This window comes from Lepidochelys kempii, chromosome 7 (assembly GCF_965140265.1).
Source record: "Lepidochelys kempii isolate rLepKem1 chromosome 7, rLepKem1.hap2, whole genome shotgun sequence".
NCBI lineage: Eukaryota > Metazoa > Chordata > Testudines > Cheloniidae > Lepidochelys > Lepidochelys kempii.
The window spans coordinates 5,027,358-5,048,317 of NC_133262.1; the positions used below are offsets into that span (position 1 = coordinate 5,027,358).

General features: G+C 43.4%; 1 protein-coding gene across 6 annotated transcripts in view; it reads right to left on the reverse strand.

The window, feature by feature from the left end:
* CADPS (calcium dependent secretion activator) overlaps positions 1-20,960 on the reverse strand; it is a 389,515-nt gene that overhangs the window by 304,536 nt on the left and 64,019 nt on the right. For all 6 annotated transcript variants that reach the window (XM_073350983.1, XM_073350980.1, XM_073350977.1 and 3 more), the window contains exon 2: positions 8,408-8,521. In XM_073350983.1, the coding sequence (XP_073207084.1) occupies positions 8,408-8,521 (114 nt within the window). The remainder of the gene's footprint in view (positions 1-8,407; positions 8,522-20,960) is intronic.

A 20,960-nucleotide genomic window follows, 5' to 3' on the forward strand; every position in this document is an offset into this window, starting at 1 on the left:
CATTAGTTTGTACAATAAGTAACTTTCGCTCAGAGGAAGCAGGAAGGAGGGTGCGGCTGGGAAAAACAAATAAGCGAACATTTTGTAGGCTATATGATAAGACAGATTTAGCGAGTATGCCCACACCGCACATCCCCTCAGCATGTAAAGTATACTCCTTTAGGCAAAAGGAGAATCAGGCCTGATGAGAGCAGCAGGAGATGATGGATTTGCTTGATGTAAAACCAGTGCGAGATGAGATTCAGGCCCATTCACCACACCTACAGACTGCCAAACTGAAGCCAGTTCCACGGCTCTGTCCCTTACTAAATTTCTGAGACCTACTCTGAAAATTAGATCAGCCTGGCTACAGTGGCAAGGCTGTGAAAAATTTTATGCCCCAGACGATGTAGTTAGGTTGACCTAATCCCCATTACAGAGGAGCTTGGTTAACAAAAGAGCTCCTCCAGGACCTAGCTGCCACCTCTTGGAGAGATGGATTAACGACATTGATGGAAAAACCCCTTCCACCGAGGTAGGGTGCGTCTACACTACAGTGGCACCGCTGCAGTGCTGTAGCTGTTCTACCGTAGCCCAGACATACCCTGAACTCACAAAAACAAACAGTTCTGGCCCTAATTTCTCCTATAGGCTGGGCTCCCTAGAGGACTACATTTCCCATAAGGCAATGGGGCTGACTGGCCTCTGATTGAGCTGTGTGGTGAAGCAAAGGAGTCGCATGGGTTTATGTGTATTGTGGGAGCCAGTCAGGCCAGGGAGCCTGGCTCAGAGAGGAGAATGGAGGCATCAGGCTCCCAAACCACATCTCCCAAAATGCACCCAGACTCATGTGACTCCCCTGATGCACTATGTACCTTGGCTGGAGAGGTATCAGCATATTCGTGTATGGGAAATGTAGTCTTCCAGGCACGGGAGACGACGGGCAGGGCCGTCCTTAGGCATAGGGGGCTGCGCAGGGCACCACTGCCGGGCGGGACAGCAGGCAGGTCAGAGCAGGCTCGGGTCGCAGAGCCAAACGCACCGGCGCGGTGGTGCATTCTGAGGGAGGGTTCTGCTGAGGTCTCTGGGAAGGGGCGGGGGAAACTCACCTGTGCGACTCTCTCCCGGCTGGTGTGAGGTGAGGCGGGCCGGGTGGCACCAGCTCCAGTGATATCCTTTTGCTGCTCCTGTGTAATGCGCATTCTTCTCCTGTTGACAGGCTTTCCTCTAGCCCTGTTACTGCTAAACAGGGCCCTCCAACAACTGTAATATGCTCATCTCCTGACTAGTGTAGAGAGTGACCATATATCGTACTAAGATTCTCTTGCTTTTTTTCTAGCGAGTCAGTATAATTTTTGCCAGCCCACAGGTTGCGCAGCCAATGTCTTAGGTTTTCACAATATTTTGTCCAACTGTCAGAGTAAATACCTGATTAATAGGAGTTAAAAAGGCCAGGGACACTTCCTTGTGAAGAATCCGTGCAGCAGATCAGGCTAGAGCTGTGAAAATGTCAGTGTTTGATGGAACTTTAGAGGCACGGATTTATCATGTATTTCTGGCCGTGCCTAAAACGTGGTGCTATTGCCAACCTCTTTCCAAACAAATATAAGGCACAATTTACGGACTGGACAATATTAAGGTCAGACGTATGAACCGGCAGAGCTTAGAGGTGTGGGTGCAACACAGAAATAGCTCAAAGAATTTTTTTTTTTCTGAATAAGCTCTTGATGGAAAAGAGTGGTTCTTCAGGCAGTCGTGCTGCTAACACAGTGCTCTGATATCCAGTCAAGATTGCAAGTGATCAGAAGTTATCAGCATCTGATTACTCAGTTGTCTGTGTACAATGAACTGGTGATGGAAGTTCAGAGTCATAATTGACATTGTTTATCAGAAAGGATGAGTGACAAAACCTGGAGAGGGTCCTTCTGTAACAAGGGCATATTAGGTTGGAAAAACAAATTAGCTTGTCTGTCCATGCTGCACTAATTTTAGTGGATAGTAACATTTCTGTCCTACCTTAATCTAGATGAGATGATTCTGTGCTGGCTTCATTTTGGTCCCTTTGTGCTTTACCTAGGAATAAAACTAGGGTTCTATTTTCCCGCTGCTTGGAAACCCAGCTTATTAAACTGGATAATGCCATTGATCTAGTTACAGTATAAGGTTGACAGAGAGTTGTAACTAACATTAAGACTGATGTCCACTACACATTTAAAACTAAAAAGTGACTTTGTAAAAATGACACGGGCTTCCAACTCTATTGTGTCTCAGCCAGGGTGCAGAGCCTTTGAGGTGCCTCCACACTAGCTCAAGGTCACAGACTCACGTCTATCCTATATTAGTTATTTTAAATAATATTTCTGATAATCTGACAGTAATTTAAACAGTTTTCTTTCAAAAAATGAAGTTGTCGTCATAGTTATGTCATATTGAAAACAACTTTCTGGGTCGCAAAAAAGAAAACGGAAAGATGAAATAGAATTAGCTATACAAGCATAGAAGGGTTCTATACTTAAGTTTGTACATCATGAAAACAACGAAGTTGATAGAGATCATCAGGTAACTGCTGAAGAAAATTTTTATGCAGACAAAGCTCAAGGAACTCAAGAAAACACGGAACAATCATTTTAAACAGATGCAGACACAAAACAGTTGAAACTGTACTAGCATGGGATATAGAGGACACTGGTGCATGGCCGCAATCTTTAAACAAATTATGCACCATTATACTTGAGAAAGGCCCTGTGAGAATAGAAGGTCTTGAATATCCTAAAGACATCAGAGGTAGGAAATTCACAGAAAACAATTACTACAAAAGACTTTCTAACGGTGAAATTGTCAACAGACAGTGGCTTGTGTACTCTAAATGCAAGGATGCTGTATTTTGTTTCCCATGAAAGATTTTCAACAGTTACAATTTTAACATAGCAACCGTGGGTATTAAAGATTGGCAAAATCTTAGTCACATGTTACTACAACATGAAGAGGCATACCACCACATTGAAAGTATGCACAAATGATGTGAGCTGAGTGGAAGGTTAAAAAAAAAAAAATCAGATAACTCTTGACGTCCAAATCAAAGATTGCTGGAGCCAGAGAAGCAGCATTGGCGTCATGTTCTTGAACGTCTATTATCTATTGTTCAATATCTATCAACAAACGATCTTGCTTTTAGAGGAAGCGTTGAGAAATTATACCAGCCCCAAAATGGCACTTTTTGGGGTCTTCTACAACTGCTGGGAAAATCTGACCGTGATGAATGAACATCTCTGAAGAGTAAATGAAAATACATGACCGCTATTTGGGACCAGCAATTCAAAATGAACTGATCATGCTAATGAGTGGTAAAGTGAGACAAAATTGTTTCTTTGGCAAAATATTTTGCCATAATTCTAGATTGCACTCCGGTCATAAATCATCAAGAACAGATGTCATTAGTAGTGAGATTTGTCGACATTAGTGATTCAGCAGAGATTACAGTTAAGGAATCATTTATCACATTTTTAGAAGTAGAGGACACTACAGGTTTTGGACTTCAAGCTCTCCTTAATGAACTAAAACTAATTGGATTGTCCGTAATGAACATTAGAGGACAAGGCTACGATAATGGTACCAATATGAGAGGATGCATTTCTGGTGTGCAAGCTGGATTGCTGGCAGAAAATCCACGAGCCTTTTTTGTTCCATGTGCATGCCACAGCCTTAATATGATTTTGTGTGATATGGCCAAGTCTTCTGTAGAAACTATTTCTTTTTTTTGGTTTGCTGCAATGTATTTACGTGCTCTTTTCAGCTTCCACTCAACGAACCGCGCTGTACCCCAGAAGCAGCCTGTAGGACCGGCTCCTAGGTAGGGGGTGTCAAGGTTCCTCCCCCACTCTGAACTCTAGGGTACAGATGTGGGGACCTGCATGAAAAACCTCCTAAGCTTATCTTTACCAGCTTAGGTCAAAACTTCCCCAAGGTACAAAATATTACACCCGTTATCCTTGGACTGGCCGCTACCACCACCAAACTAATACTGGTTACTGGGGAAGAGCTGTTTGGACGCATCCTTCCCCCCAAAATACTTCCCAAAACCTTGCACCCCACTTCCTGGACAAGGTTTGGTAAAAAGCCTCACCAATTTGCCTAGGTGACTACAGACCCTGACCCTTGGATCTTAAGAACAATGAACAATCCTCCCAACACTTGCACCCCCCCTTTCCTGGGAAATGTTGGATAAAAAGCCTCACCAATTTGCATAGGTGACCACAGACCCAAACCCTTGGATCTGAGAACAATGAAAAAGCATTCAGTGTTTTACAAGAAGACTTTTAATAAAAAATAGAAGTAAATAGAAATAAAGAAACCCCCCCTGTAAAATCAGGATGGTAGATATCTTACAGGGTAATTAGATTCAAAAACATAGAGAACCCCTCTAGGCAAAACCTTAAGTTACAAAAAAGATACACAGACAGAAATAGTTATTCTATTCAGCACAATTCTTTTCTCAGCCATTTAAAGAAATCATAATCTAACACATACCTACCTAGATTACTTACTAAAAGTTCTAAGACTCCATTCCTGTTCTGTCCCTGGCAAGAGCAGCATACAGACAGACCCAGACCCTTTGTTTCTCTCCCTCCTCCCAGCTTTTGAAAGCATCTTGTCTCCTCATTGGTCATTTTGGTCAGGTGCCAGCGAGGTTACCTTTAGCTTCTTAACCCTTTACAGGTGAGAGGAGCTTTCCCCTGGCCAGGAGGGATTTCAAAGGGGTTTACCCTTCCCTTTATATTTATGACAGGGGGGATGGGGGCCACAGGGCTCCGCTCGCTGCTCCCGCCCCAAGCACCGACTCCGAATTCAAATATTCAAAGCACATGTCAAAGCCTCTATCTGAGACACCCTGGGAAAGCGAAGTTTATGAAGCACTGATTGTTATTTCGGAAGAAGCCAGAGATCCAAAAGCCAAAAGTGAAGCACAATCATTGGCCTCAGAAATATCCAACTTCAAGTGTCTAACATCTGCCATAATCTGGTATGACACACTTGAGATTTTAACAAGAATAAGCAAAATAATGCAGAGTCCAGCGATGCAGCTTGATTCAACTCTTACGTTACTAAACACAAGACTTTTTTATTGAAATACAGAGAAACTGGATTGAAAGCAGCACTGGTTACAGCCAGAGAGTTTGCAGAGGCACTTGGTGTAGAACCAAAATTTCCATGTCCACCATGACGAGAGTTTAGAGGAAAAAATGGCAAGTGGAATATGAAGGAGCAGATGAGCTCATAGAAGATCCAGAAAAGAAATTTGAGGTTGAATTTTCTAATGTTGTGATGGATAAAGCAATATCTGCGGTTCATGAAAGGTTTAATACCTTATGAGCACACCATGAACAGTCTGGGGTTTTGAATGACATAACTAAATTCAACAAAATAGGAAAACAAGAGCAGCTAATGAGAAGTGCAAGAACCTAGAGAGCCTCTTGAAGCACATTGATAGTTTTGATTTAAATGGACTTGAACTGTACAAAATTGAGTACGTCGTCATCAATGGTGCCACATGCAAAGTCTGTGATGGAGACTGTACAGTTTATTCATACCAGCAAACTTGTTATGTGTACATTGCCACGTGTATTCTACTGACAATTCCTGTAACAGTAGCATCAGGAGAATGGAGTTTCTCAAAACTAAAGCTCATTAAAAACTATCTCCACTCTACAATGAGTCAGGAACACTTGACTGGTCTTGCTATTCTTGCAATCGAAAAAGACATCACTTTGTCTTTGTCATATGATGAGATTATTACTGATTTTGCAGCCTATAAAGGCAGAAAGATTGCTTTTAATTAAAAACAAATCCTTGTTTCAATACCTCTTCATAGAAATTTCCAATATAATGTTGACAAAATTTTAAAAAATATATATATTTGTATCATTCTATCAAATCAGAATGGTTTCCATAGCGCTACTACTTTAGTAGAAGTATAGTCCATTAGCATTATAGTGTGCTTAATTTGTTTAAATTGGTTTTAATAAAGTGCATGTGACAAGTTTTCCAGCACTGTAAGATTACGTTTGTGTTGCTAAGAGCAAGTCAGGCATAGGAGCACCAGTTTAATAAGACTACGTACGGCACCATAAATCTTAAGGGTGGCTCTGACAATGGGGGCTGGAATGACAACTCCTAGAAGGCAACGTGCTGATAGGGAAATGCAGTTCCCTGTTTTCTTAGACTGATGGTATGCTGAGACCGCTGCCTATTATGCTTATCAATATGGCCTCACTTCTTTTCTGGTGCTGTCTGTCTGGTGTCTGGTTTTCAGCCGGAACACCCGCTCGAAAAGGGACCCTCACAGATGCTGACCGGGCTGTTAAAAGCCCGGTCAGCGATGCTGTGGGGCTAAGGCAGGCTAGTCCCTACCTATCCTGGCACCACGCTGCGCCTCGGAAGTGGCCAGCAGGTCCAGCTCCTAGATGGGAGATGCCCACAGGGCTCTGCTCGTTGCCCCTGCCACAAGCACCAACTCTGAACTCCCATTGGCTGGGAACCACAGACATTCGGAGCTGCAGGGATGGCGCCTGCGGACAAGAGCAGCGTGTGGAGCTGCCTGCTGCGCCTCCATCTAGGAGCTGGACCTGCTGCTGGCTGCATCTGCTGTCCAGCGGGGAGTCGGGACAGGCAGGAAGCCTGCCTTAGCCTACCTGCTACGCCGCTGATTGGGAGCTGCTGGAGATAAGCCCAGGCCCCAAGCCCCCTCAAACCTGAAGCCCCCTCCTGCACCCCAAACCCTCATCCCCAGCCACACCCCAGAGCCTGTACTCCCTCCTACACCCCAATCCCCTGCCCCAGCCCACAGCCCCATCCTGCACCCCTCATTTCTGGCCCCATCCCAGGGCCCGCACCCTCAGCTAGAGCCCTCACCCCCTCCCGCACCCTAACCCTCTTCCCCAGCCCAAGTGAGTGAGGGTGGGGGATAGCGAGCCATCGACGGAGGGGGAAATGTAATGACTGGGGGAGAGGACCTCGGGGAAGGGGAGGAGCTAGGGTGTTCAGTTTTGTACAATTAAAAAGTTGGCAACCCGAGTCTATATCCATCTGTCTCCTCTTGTCTTATACTTTGATTGTAAGCTCTTTGGAGCAGGTATACTCTTTTTCTGTGTTTGTACAGTGCCTAGCACAATGGGGTCCTGCTCCATGAATAGGGCTCCTAAGTGTCATGGTAATACAGCTAATAAATAATCATTGACATTTTTCATTTCAAAACAGCTGAACATTTTGGGTCAGTTACTAAATTAACTATTCCAATTTGGGTTGAACCTACCCAAAACGAAATATTTCAGCCAAGTCAGTTTTCCAAATGGAAAATTTTGATTTTGCAGAAAGTGCATTTTCTGTCAAAAAAGTTACCAACCAGCTATAGTTATTACAAAGTTACTCATGAGAGCTGGATTACTGGATTGGTTGGGAAAAAAAAAACACAAAGGAAGAATTGCTGTTCAAACAGTTCATATATGCAATGTGCATATATGCTGGTAGACTGGGGAATATGCCGAAAAAAGTAGGAAATGTAAATTTGTTAACAGGAAAAAATAGGTAAGTGAAATCTGAAGTAGCCAACGTGGTCAATGTCCCTTTAATGTACAAATAGCTAGTTAGAACAAATATTAGCAGGGAGTGGAAGGATAGATGTGATTTTACGGCCTTAAAATGCCCCCAACAAAACATTTTCTGAATTGTAACAGGATTGTAAGTGTATTATTAAGTACTATTAGTGGCTGTCAATAAAATATTTATAAATTTTATCTTTTGACTAATTTTACTGAAGCATTTGGGGCATTGAAGTCTTTGTGGTTGTCATTAGCAAGTAATCTGTGTCATCTCTGAATGAGACACGACTCCCTCTATTGCAATATGTAAAGCTTTTCAAGGCCTTTGCTATTCTTATTGGGTCACCACATACATTATGACAGTACCCTCAAAGAGCCATATTCTCTCTTTTCTACATTCCACGTCACCCCAGTGGGCTACATTCATCCCTAATATTTCTCTACACATACCACTGGGCTGAATGGAGGGGAGAATTTGGCCCAACTGACCTCAACAGCAATGTGGAGGTATCCATTAGGACAGAATTTAACGCAAGAGTAAGAACGTGAAGTATTTAGATACATTATGCAGGAGTACACATTTAGCATGGCACTAAACTTAACACAGATGGTTTAACTGTTGAACTATAATTTAATTTTCTTTAAAATATTTTGGGAGATTTGGTTTAAATAGCACTGAGTTTATTTGTTGGCTGTCCAAGCATATCCAAAGAAATTTGGATGGGACTATTAATGCAGAAAAGGCCATGCAACACTTGTTCATAAGACATCGTTGTGAGCCGTGCTCATTTGTATATTTCATGCCCAACAATTGCCTCACCATCACGCCTTACCTCAAAATAACTTTGGACTGCATTAATAAAAGCTTCATCAGCCACAATCTGCGTCTCTCCATTGAGAAATGCTTGGAATCGATCCTTGACTATCTGGAGCTGCTGCTTGCTTATCTGCAAAGACATTTCAAGTGAAAAGAGATTAGTTAGCAAAATGGAAATGATGGAATTAAAATAACCAAATAAATAACCTTATATAATATTCTATCTTGTAACAGCTGGTCACCCTTGCTCCATACCAGTGCAACCATGAGGCAAACCTCTACCACATGGTCTTTTGCCTATTGCAATAATAGAGGTTGAATAAGCTACAAACCCCTTCATCCTGGCAAGTATATTCATGCTGTTAGCCACTCCTAAGAACATCTGAAATAATTCTGGGCAACAACCCGCTACATCCACATTTTCTTTCCAACACAAAATGCACACAATTGCTACCTCTTCCAAATTGGGAATTTTCTGAACAGAACTACTTAACCACCTGTAATATGAATCACCTGGAACAATCTTGATTTTTTCAACTCACTTTTTTCTAGTTTTCTTTCCTCTTGTTGTTTAAGATAAAATGTTGATTAAAATGTATGCACTAAATAGTTAAGTACTGAATTTGTTTTAGGGAAAACTCTTTACAAGAGCATCTGGTAAAAGTATGCTACGCAACTGCAGGAGGAGACTATAACAGGGCAAAACTAAGCTGGACATCGAGAATCCTACCTATTAAGCCCTGATCCTCAAAAAGGGTATTTATGCTCTTAGCTTCCATTGAAGTCAATGGGAGCTGGACATCTAAATACCTTTTGGGGTCTGGGTCTTAGTGGTTTGTCCTTTCAACTTTGGCTTCAGCATTGCCACAGAATGACAGACACTCCATCCTTTGCTTATGATGAAGATACACATGAAGGTGCAGGAATCAGGGTACATGTGCAGGTATCAAGGACTGCAGCTGTTTTTCTTTATTGCCCAAAAGCATTTTGGAAGGTTTAGCAGGTAAGTGAAATGTCAAACTAAGCCCCCCCGCAGGATATTGGCCAGGTTCAGTGGTGACACAAACCACAACATAATTTACACTTGGAGTTCGAAGGTGATCTTAGGACCTTGACTAGGAAAGAAAGTAGGATTTTTTTTTTGGTAGAAATACAGTTATACAATTTGGCCCACTTAGGACTGAATTTGCAACACCACTTAGCACCTATTGTAGAAGCAGTTTTGCACCTTTAAACCCAAGTTAGAATAGGCTTGACCATAAACTTTGTTTAGACAACAATTTTCACTCTACTGATACCTGTTGAAAGAAAAAGCATTTAAATTACATTCATTTTGCACACCTTTTGAACCCCAAATCAGCACAGATCAAGCCATTTTAACTGTCAGACCATTTTCTGATCCATCTACAGCTGACATAACTTTAAAGCCACAGTTCATGGCATAGTTCCACTGATTCTGGCCCAGAGACATCAACAGGAAGCTTACAGCAGGCTTATTGTGGCCTTAAGGCAACCAGCACACAGTTTTTGTACAGCTCTAACTACATCAGTTTAGAAACGGAGTTTAAAATTGATACAACCCCAAACGCTAACCAAATCCCAACTGGTACACTGAAACAAGCTATAAACACCTTTCTACCAGTATAACTGAATCCACACGAATGAGGTTGCACTGATTTAACTGTATTCATGTCTAAACGGAGTTAAATGGGTACAAAAATCTGTTTGTAGACCAGCCCCAGGACCAGCCACCTATTGTGTAATTAATACAATGTACACCTTGACCCCGATACAACGCGACCCGATATAACATGAATTCAGATAGAATGCAGTAAAGCGGCGCTCTCTGTGGGGCGGGCGGGGCTGCGCGCTCCGGCGGATCAGCGCGTCTGGCTCCAACACGCTTCTCTGAGTGACATGTTAAGGGTGCTGGGCCAGGGCCGAGGGGTTGGATAAGGGGCAGAGGGTCTCGGAGCAGTCAGGGGATGGGGGGGTTGGTTCTGGGGGCAGGGCAGTCAGGGGACAGGGGCATTGGATAGGGCGTGGGAGTCCCAGGGGGCCTGTCAGGAGGTGGGGGTGTGGATAGGGGTCGGGGCAGTCAGTGGTCAGGGAATGGGGGGAGGGGTTTGGATGGGTCGGGGGTTCTGAGGGGTCAGTCGGGGGCGGGAAGTGACTATTAATAATGGAAATGCTCGAGGCGAAAGCAAGTTCGGTATAACGTGGTTTCACCTACAACGTGGTAAGATTTTTTGGCTCCTGAGGACTGCATTATATCGGGGTAGAGGTGTATAAGCAACCAACCCTTGCCTTTATTTTCTGATCATCATCAAAAGCTGGATAGGGCAATAATAAAAGAGCATTTCAAAATTGAGTTTATTCAAATGCGAGGGGCAAGAGAAATAAAAGATTAACTGGAAATAATGCTAATTATAAATACTGAAGTATAACTGGATTCAATGAACATATCTGGATTAAAAAAGAACTAGATAAATTCACGGAGCATAGGTCCATCAATGGCTATTAGCCAAGACGGTCAGGGAAGCAACTCCATGCTCTGGGTGTCCCTAAACCTCTGTCAGAAGTTGGGATTGGATGACAGAGGATGGATCACTCAATAGTTTCTCTGTTCTGTTCATTTCTCTGAAGCATCTGGCACTGGCCACTGTCGGAAGATAGGATACTGGGCTAGAAGGCCCATTGGTCTGACCTAGTGTGGCTGTTCTTATGGTCTTAATGAATAATATAAGCTAGTGAGGGAATAACTAAAATCCAGAGAGATGATTCCTTAAGATGTCATGTGTACACTGATGAGTCCAATGATGATTACAAGAGCAACAGAAACATTATGAAGCAGAAGGTTGGCAGGTTGAGATAGCTGGGTGACTTCTCCAGAATTTGAGGATTAGAAAGAATCTAAATAAGGGAGAGCGAACTAAACAAAATATATGTGGCTTATTAAGTCTTCAAGAGAAAAGATAAGGACATTATGAAAAGCAAGATGAGTTACTGTCAACAAAAGGCACTGAGAAAAATCAGAAGAGTTTGTACAAATATACCAGTGGGAGAAGGAACTACAATGTAGAGAACAGACCTATTCAACATGTAAGAGGGAATCACAGTAATGATGGTTCTAAAATGGCCAAGTTACCAAACTGGATTTTAAAAATCTCACTTCAAAATAACAATAAAGCAGAGAGATACAGACTATTAAGTAGTAATGAAGGCCCATTAGATACAGCTACTGATAAAATGTAGGTGAGGGAACACTTAGAAAATGTGGACATCAATATAACAGAGGCTAGATAACAACTCACAAGGTGTGAATGTGGTTAGCTAAGGAATATTATGAATGGCGGTAATTAGTTTTGGAATGTCATGGTGAGCAAGGTGAATGGGTGAAGAAAATGCAGTGTGACTATCTCGTTTGGTTTATTCTAGTGCTATGGGAAAATTGCTTTACAAAAAAACTAAAGCAAGGGATGTCATTGCTTATTTTGGAAAATTAGAAACAAATCTGCATTTACCTTTGAGCGATGGGAAGGGGAGAAAGCTATAAGCAGCTGGCCCACCCTGCTCCAAACACAGCAACATACATGGTGTCTAGTATAAATGTAGCCATTTCCTAGCTTTTGTCTTTAACAAACAAGAACGAAACATTAGGCTCAAATGAACCCTTTCATTCCTTGGGGTTGGAGCACTTGACCTGAAATCAGCAAACATAGCTCTGTCTATTCAGGGTTCTAGCTCCTGAAACTTGAGCACATCAGCAGGAGCCCTGTACAGTTATGCAGCATCTTAGAACCTACCACACTGGTAATTGAGTGAAAATTAGTTCAGTGGAGAGTTCTGCTGAAATGGGTAAATACAGGTTAGGTGACTAGTGACAATTCAGAGTTCACAGCTCTCAAGAAAACTCAATCAAACCTGGGTAAGTTTATTAGTTATTCCGTTTTTTAAAAAAAAAAACAACCTAGTGCTCAAGCTGGCAACAAGTTCCGTCAGCAGCCCATTACATCATCAGGCCTGAGACAGTATTTCCAAAGGTTGACAAATTTGTTTGGTTTGACGTGGATGGAAGTACTAAAAAATAGATTGAAAACTGGCCAAAGGATCAGCCACAAAGATAGCGTACGAGCAAAAGACCAGCAAAGCGCCAGGGGAAATGCTGTTAGATCTGTTTCTATCAAGCACATTGGTGGGATCCACGATGGGACTTAGGTGCTAGTATGCGCAGGATTGCAAGGCCCATCTTCTAGGTGCCTAGAAAAGTCAGAGGAACACCCTTGCACTCCACAAAGCCAAGTTACACTAGTCTCTAAGGTGCCACAAGTCCTCCTTTTCTTTTTGAGAATACAGACTAACACGGCTGTTACTCTGAAACCCCCTACACCATGAATGGGGAGAGCACGAGAGCTGCCAAAGAATGGGATCCACAAAGCCAGCACACTAGGCGGGGACCCACCTAAGCTTACCAATGGGAGATGCCGACATGTGGGGTGTGCGCTAAGATCCACCCCTCTCCCAGAGACAGGCACCTAAGACAAGGCTGCAAGGAGGCGGCCATCTCTGCTCTGATTCATGACCGGGGGGTGAAGGGGGTGAGAAGCCATTTGGCTGCCTAAGTTGTGCATGGGGCCTGAAACAAAATGGAATTGGGGGACAGAAGAAACTCCCTTGTAACCTTGAGCCTAGTGGACAGGGTACTCATCCAGGATGTGGGAGGCTCCTAGTTACAGAGTCATTCTAACTCCTTCTCTGGCCCAATTAATAGTTAATCAGTCAATTGTTTAATTAAAGTGGAACAGCTTCAATAGGAGAGATTGAGGGAGACCCAGTGCTTAGGGCACTCATCTGAGATGTGTCAGATCCCTGTTCTTCTCTTCAGGAGGAGGGGGGACTTGAACCAGGGTGAGGGGGGTCTCCCATAGCCCAAGTGAGTACCCTAACCACTAGGTTAAAGGTTATAAGGCTAAGCCTTCCTGTCCCCCACCTCCTAGCTGTAGTGTGAACTCACCTGCGAGACCCGATCTGGCAGGCAGCCTCTGAACATGCCTACTGGATCAGCCCTCTGCATGTGACTTAGGGAGGCAAACACCACTCTTCCCTGGTTTGTAATGGCTCCAGGGCACAGATGGGAGATAAGTGCCTGAACGCCTACCATGAGGCAGTACTGCACATGCTCCGGCAGGCGACAGATACCTGGGTGTCGAGATGGAGGTTGCAGTGTGCATGCTCAGAGGAAACCCTCTCCCACCATCCCTCTGCCCCGCACACAAACACCTTAGGTACCAAGTGAGGTTAGGTGCTGACAGAGTTTGATGGCAGTTGAGTGGGGGCTTTGGGGAATTGCAGCAGTGCCTAAAACCACAACCTAGATGCCGATGTACCTTCGAGGATCCCACTCTTTACCCCTCCCCCAGATTATTAACAAACAGCACATTGATTAAAAATTGTAGATGATACTAAACTGGAAGCTGTTATTAACATCAGTGAGGGACAATGAAATTATACCAAGAGATGGAGGTTAGGACCCAGGAAAAGCCATTAAAAAAGAAAGAAAGAAATTCAGCAGACAAATACACATCCTGATACACCAGAGGAAGATGTACTTGGAGCAGAGAGATTCTGAGATTAGAAAATACACTAACTCAGCACTGGACATGCTGCATCTTCACTTTTAATGTTGCATTTTAGGGGGGGGCCAAGTGCCACATACTGGTTTGGTTTTGTATTTTTTAGATAATTTTGTCAGAGAACTTTATTAATTTTCAATTTGTAGCACATTGCCTCTCACAGCGATTTCCAAAAGGCTCATTTTGTTCAGTTACTACAAAAGTAGCTTCTGCTCCACACTTAACACAGGAGATTGGTGGAACTACCTTCAAAGTGAGTGATGTTGCCTGACATTTCTGGAGACTAACAGCATTCATCTCATGCATTGTTAATTACTCCAGGGGGCACCATAAAGGCGTCATTGGAATTTTCCTTATTAGAGTTGTGGGTTTCTTTTTTTAAAGCACACAGTTGTGGGGGGAGGGAGGGCCCCCTTTTTTCAATCCCATCACATGTGCACTGTTGCTTAATAACACCTTAATGTTCTCATTTTTCCCCCCAGGCTGCAAAATAGCACTGGTTTATTGATCCTTTTCCTCTTTCCACAGCTATGAATATCATCAAGAAAAAGTCAATTTCTAACTGAAAATTAGATTGCTTTCATATTCGATTTAGCTTTTGAAGTGCCAAGGAAACAGATGACCGATGAAGGAATTTCATCTTCCATAAGCCTAAGTAAACAAGAAAATGTGTTTGAACACAACCCACACAGGGAAAGGAAAAACTGGGTTGACCACACTTTGGGTATTTGATTTTGTGTGCGCGCCTTTTAAATTCTCCCAACCACAAGTTCCCTGTGTTGGTTGTCAGACACAGTTCCTTGGTGCTTAATGTTAGCTTGAGTTGTGGCATATTTATTAATTTGTATTAAAGCAGCACCTAAAGGAAACCATCAAATGCCAGGTCCCCTTGCTGCTACAAACACACAGAAAAAGGCAGTACCTGTATTACCATGAAGAGCTCACAGTCTAAACAGGCAAGGAGTGGGAGAGAGGAAGGATTATTATCCCCATTTTATAGATGGAGAATTGAGGCACGGGGCAATTGAGGGCTTGCCGACATGCAGAGCTGCACCAGCTTAAATACAGGTGTGGCATTAAACTGGCTTTAAGATGGTGCAAAAGGCTGCGTGAACCCTCATTTCAGTTTAAGTCAACCTTATTTTGGAGCAGCTTAAATTGAACAAGTTAGGAACAAGTTTAAGCTCCACTGAAATAAAGCACGCTCAAACCAAACTGTCCACCCAGGAGTCTGTACTAGTTAGACCAGGTCAAATCTGAACCCAGACAGCCCCAAACAACTTGGCCACTGTCACACAGGGAATGCATGGCAGAGCCAGGAATTGAACCCAGATCCCCCCCCCCCAGTTTCCAATCCAGCACCATAACTTCAAGATCAAACCTTTTGATGAATTCTTCCTCAACATTATTCCCAGCTCTAGAGACTGAGCTCAGTCCCTAGATTTGGGTCCTACAGATGGCAGAGTGCTTTGTTGCACGAGGCCCTTCTGGAAGGCAAAATCATTACTGTAAATGAAGGAAATCTCTGCCCTGCTGTTCATGCTTGGTTCTAGCAACTTCTATTAGCAAAGAGCTAATTAACTGCCATTTGGACAGCTGCTGACCTCCCGCTGTCAATAACCCTTTAACGCCATGCATGGGGCAGGGCTGTGGGATTTTCTACCTTCTAGTATAGAAGGCAGAAAAAATAAACATTCTGAAAATTTTATGGATTGTATGTGGAAATCCCACCCCCCCCAGCTCAGATCGGCATTAACTAATTCAGAAAAAAATAACGCATAAGTTGGTGACAGGAAAGAAACATTCTAACCAGCATCCCAGGCTTAATGCCAGATTCTCCAGGATCAGATAAGTCGAACCAAATAATGCATGGGATGTACGCCCTGATTCAGCAAAGCACGTATGCATCTGAGCAGCCGTCCTGTCGACTGTAGTTCCCGAATCAGATTGCTTAACATGCCTGAGCAGCAGAACCCCATTAAGTTTGAGAAGACAAAAGAATCAGCTAAACCTATCTGCTGCCCTTGGTTTATTTCAACAGCAGCACTATCTAAACCAACCTATAATGTGCCTCTTCAGAGATTCCCAACTTGAACACTGAGGTCCATAGTCAGCTAAATACTTAAGCAGAGGCTTAACTTTAAGCACGAGTAGTGCCATTGATTTCCATGCGCTCAAAATAAGCACATTTAAATGCTTTGTGAAATCTGGTCCAGATACATTATTTTGGTATATTTATTCACAGCAATATGATCAGCTACACAAAAATAACCTCTATCTTGCTGAGCAGATCCAGTAAGGACTTAGAAGAGGCCAATACAAAAAAACATTTTTCGCTTAGTGGTCTTCCATAGTGTGCTTACAAGTGGCATTAAAACAGAATAACTGCTCCACTGAAACAATTCCGATTCAAATCAATACTGTCACATCTGTGTTCTAGGCTATCTTGGCAGGACTTGGGTCAAGTTTTGCTCTGTTGCACCAGTACAACCCCACCGAACTGGTTGGAACTTCAATAGATTTAATGGGATCCAAATGTAGCTCTATAAAAGTGTGCCAGAATTGTAAGAAGAGAAATAAATAGATGGCCATATTTAGTAGTGACAAGTTGAATGTTCTTATTACCATATTCATTAGTCTTCTGTCACTTTTCCATCCCTCATTACTCCTTTTTGGAGCATTCACTACCACTATGAACACACACAGCCATTAGATCATTCGCATTATTGGATGGCGACAGGGAAAGCACTAATAGCCACTGCTTCATTTTACAGGTATTGTAGATTGCCAGATTTGCATAAATTGATTTTCGGATTCGAACGAGATGTAATAAAATAAATATTCGCTATAAAATATTTTAAGTACAAAATGCCCAGTTTGGATCTTGGAACCACACATGCATATCCAGGAAAAATGGAATTGATTATAGGTTTGAGAAGAGCGGCCTTCCTACCACCTTCTCTAAAGCGAGTTAGCCCAGATACACACATTTAGTCCTACACACTTGCTTAGCGACCCCAGAAATGAGATGTGGGTGACCCAGTTGAAACAACTCAGCCCTGAGCACTTGCTATACATGTGTCTCTGGGTGCATTAAGCATATCAAGAATGAAATTTCATGTGTTCAGCTTAAGCAGACCGTAATGAAATGTGGAGAATTCTGCATAGGATGACTAATCAGCTAGAAGCTCTGACTACATGTGATTTTTACACAGTTTTTAGTTGACTGAGAAAATCAAATGCAAAACCTGCCACACAGGGCCATAACACTGATTTGGGGTCATACGTTGAAGAGTTGTGGGTCACAAATCAATGAATGGTGGACACTCATCCATAGCAGAACCATAATAAAGGGAAGTAATTTTTCAAAAAAAATAGCTTCCCTGCAAGCAGAATTACATATTGCACCTTGCAATCTGTTTAACCAATCCAGGACTTCTCTTCCAAGATGCCTCACTGTACATGGAGTTACTATATTTGAGTTCACTACAAGCTGGCTCTACTGCAGAATGGGTCGTGTTCATTTACCACTGTGGGCAAGTGATAAAACAATAACATAAAATTACTGATATCAATTAAAAAGAACCTATAATACAGATGCAGCACAAACCAAGAGCATAGCTCTAAACTGCCTCAAGTTTCGGGGAAGTTCAGTCCTAGATCCAAGCTCTGCAGCTTTTACCTTCTTTGTTTTAAAAACAGTTTCAGAGCTCCACATGTGAGTGTAAGCAGAATGAAAATTATTGCATACAAGAGGTCAGAGGAAGTAGCAGTATTTAATGGCCTGTCCCCACACTGACACCAAAAGCACACGGCTATTCAAATCTGGAAGGCCACAACCTACAGTATGCGGCATGGTGCAATTGAAAAGCCACATTATGACATGCTCTTGATCGTCACGTATCCATGAGATGCTGCAATCCCTACAGAAAATAATGCAACAACAACTATCAGGTAAAACGCAGCTCTGAGTTACAGGAGAGCATCATTATGTTGTGCTTGTAACAGAATCGCAATGTGAGAGAAATTCAAGCAAAGGAGCAGATATGGTTTAGTACTGGATTTCCTAGTGACACACAGGGCCAGATTTTCAAGTCAGCATAGCACACTGTGGGCCACAATGGGAATGGCTGGGTGCTGAGCATCCTTCACATCTGGCCTCAGCTGCAGATGACCTAGGGTTGGGGGGAAGGGGAGTGTCCTGCTTGGGCCAGGAACCTATGCAGTTATCCCGGGCAGACAGAAACTGGGCTTTTGATACAGCCTCACAGAGCGTGACCCTCAGGCAGGCGTGAGGTCTGTTCTTCAGGGTGTTCAGTCCTGCATTACCGAGAACACTGCTGCACTACCGCCAAGCTTTTTCATCCCATGAGCCCATCCATAAAGCAGCAGGCTGGCAGGGGGACTGAGATTTACGATGGCTCGGTGCATAAGACCACGCCTAGTGCTTTTCATGAACTGCACCCACAAAGAGCTACCCCTCGCACCTGCATTGTGTCACCACCACCCTGCATGCCTTGCAGCAGGCTGCAAAGGATCAAAATGAGGGATTACAGAGAGCTGAACTGTCTGTTGCCGCAGACTCCATGTGCACTGCTTGGTTATTTTCCCAGCAGCCAGACAAGTGCAGTAACAACAGGAAGCAGGTCTTCATTCCCAATGTGCAATTAGGTACATAACAGACTGTTACTATTTATATGAGCTGCGGCATGCTCTTGCAGTCTCCTAATACCACCTGCCTTTGACCATTGCCCTGTAAGAAGTACTGTTAACAGCACAGTCAGCAGGCTGCCTTCACTCTTCAGCACTGTTGCTTCCAGGAACCACAAAGTCTGCTAAGTTGGCAGAGAATGAAGCCTTGGGCTCTATTTACACATCTCAAAACTAACCTTTAACATATATTTCCAGCTTCTACTTCTATTCCCCAGGACTCAGAAGGATAAAAATCAAAGGCAGATCACCTGTTCTAACAAAGTGATAATTATCCATTGCAAGGACAGTCAGAGCCTAGTTTGATCTTCACAAACTGCAGTAATGACAGTGAATCGCAAGGATTTAGAACGCATGCTCATTTAGGAGATCAGAGAGGCTAGATGCAGCCATATACCTAATTGCGTATAGGGTGTAAGATAATCAGGATAATCACTGCTGATCAAAGGTCAAATCAATGCATGATTTCCTCAGCCCATAGCTGGAATAAGAGCATTCATTAACCTCTTACCTACTGCAACTGAATTAAAACTCACAAGAACAAATCATGCAGCAGCCACATTCTCATTGAAAACTTCCAGTGATCCAAACTTCCAGTGCACAAACTGCACCTGTGTTTCTTTATATATCACTTTACCAATGGACATCTATCTTCTTAAATTGATTAAATTAGAATAAACTAGGAACACAGATGACAAGCTACTCTTAATACGGATACAGGATGAGTTCCCCTCCTTAAAAGTCCTGATCTAAAACTACTGTAATTTCACAATCATTTTTTATTATACTTTCAGTGTAAGACCCCAAATATGTGCCACCTATTCTATTTAAAGGGCAGTTTCTTGCACAGAGACAAGTATGTTAACATCAAACCATTGCATACATGCTCCAGGTTTACTGACTGTGGAAGCTTTAACTCAGCAGCCATCTTGTGGACGTGCCCTCCAAAGCACTCTGTAAGAGTTATACCTCCCCCACAAAACTCCTCAGCCAAACCCAGCTCTGGTGTCTACCCCACTGACTGCCAGGGAGTAAGGCCAGTTCAAACCAGAGCTTCCTACTATTACACTATTATCCAACTCTCTCCTAAAGACTTTTGCAAAGCCCACAATAAGGCCATTGATGCTGATAGTTCACGAAGTAAACTCCACCAGTGTGTCACTGGAAGATGCCCAGATACCCAAGTGACGGGCACACTATACAAACTGAAACAGAATAGAATAGACAAAGGTATTCTTCCTTTGGAATTTCCGGTGTGTTCTCTCTTCTATGGGCCCAATTCTCTTTTACACTAAGGCCTCATTATAGCATTCTGGCAGAATAAAGAGGCCAGAGTGTAAATGAGAATCGGACCCTGTATGTTTATCTTCGATATTTTAAGCTCTTCTGAGGTTTCCATTGTTCACGATGCCAAATATATTGTCAGCACAAAGCCAACGATAAGTGAATAATATTAACCCATGTGCTGTATCTTAAATTAGATCAGCAACAACATTGCTCTCCTTACACCACATCCCAGGAAGATGGTTTTCTCACACTTTGCTCCTCGCTAGCAACTTCTCAGTGCCTTCCAGTTCTAATTGTTCTTGGTAAGTCTCAGCAAGTCTTTTCTGACTGCTTAACAGCCTGATCTGATCCTCTTAATATCCTCGTTTCAGACACATTTTACACTTATTACCAAAGAGGGCTCACTGTGTTTGCAATGGAATGCACTCACCTCTCACTAGCACCCCCTGATCAAGTGTGTGCAGGCCTACACTTTCTCTCCCTGTAGCCCTCCTTGAGCTTAGGTCCTTAATTAGTCCTGTAGTCTAGCAACGGTCTCGGCCCTGGTATCAAGCTGCACTCCAGGGCTTCCCCCCAGAGGCAATGTCCACGCCCTCTCTGGGTGTTTCATGCCCCAGCTCTCCTGCTGGGCCACTAAAGAGTTCAGTTGCCCTTCTAGGGTGCCTCAAAGGCCAGGCCACTTCCCCCAGTGGCTAATGGGGGCAGGAGGACCTGGACCCACCCACTGCTCCTGGTCCCAGCCCAGGGACCCTGTAGATAACAGCCATCTGCCATGTCTCTATCTAAGCCACACCACTGCTCTAATTCCCTGGGCCACTTCCCCATGGCCTGGCATTTTCTTCACCCTTACCTCAGGGCGTTGTCCTGATTTAGTGCCAGCAACCGCCCCAGAATGCCTTCTTGCTCTCCCTGGCTTCTACCAGCACTGCTCTGTCCCAG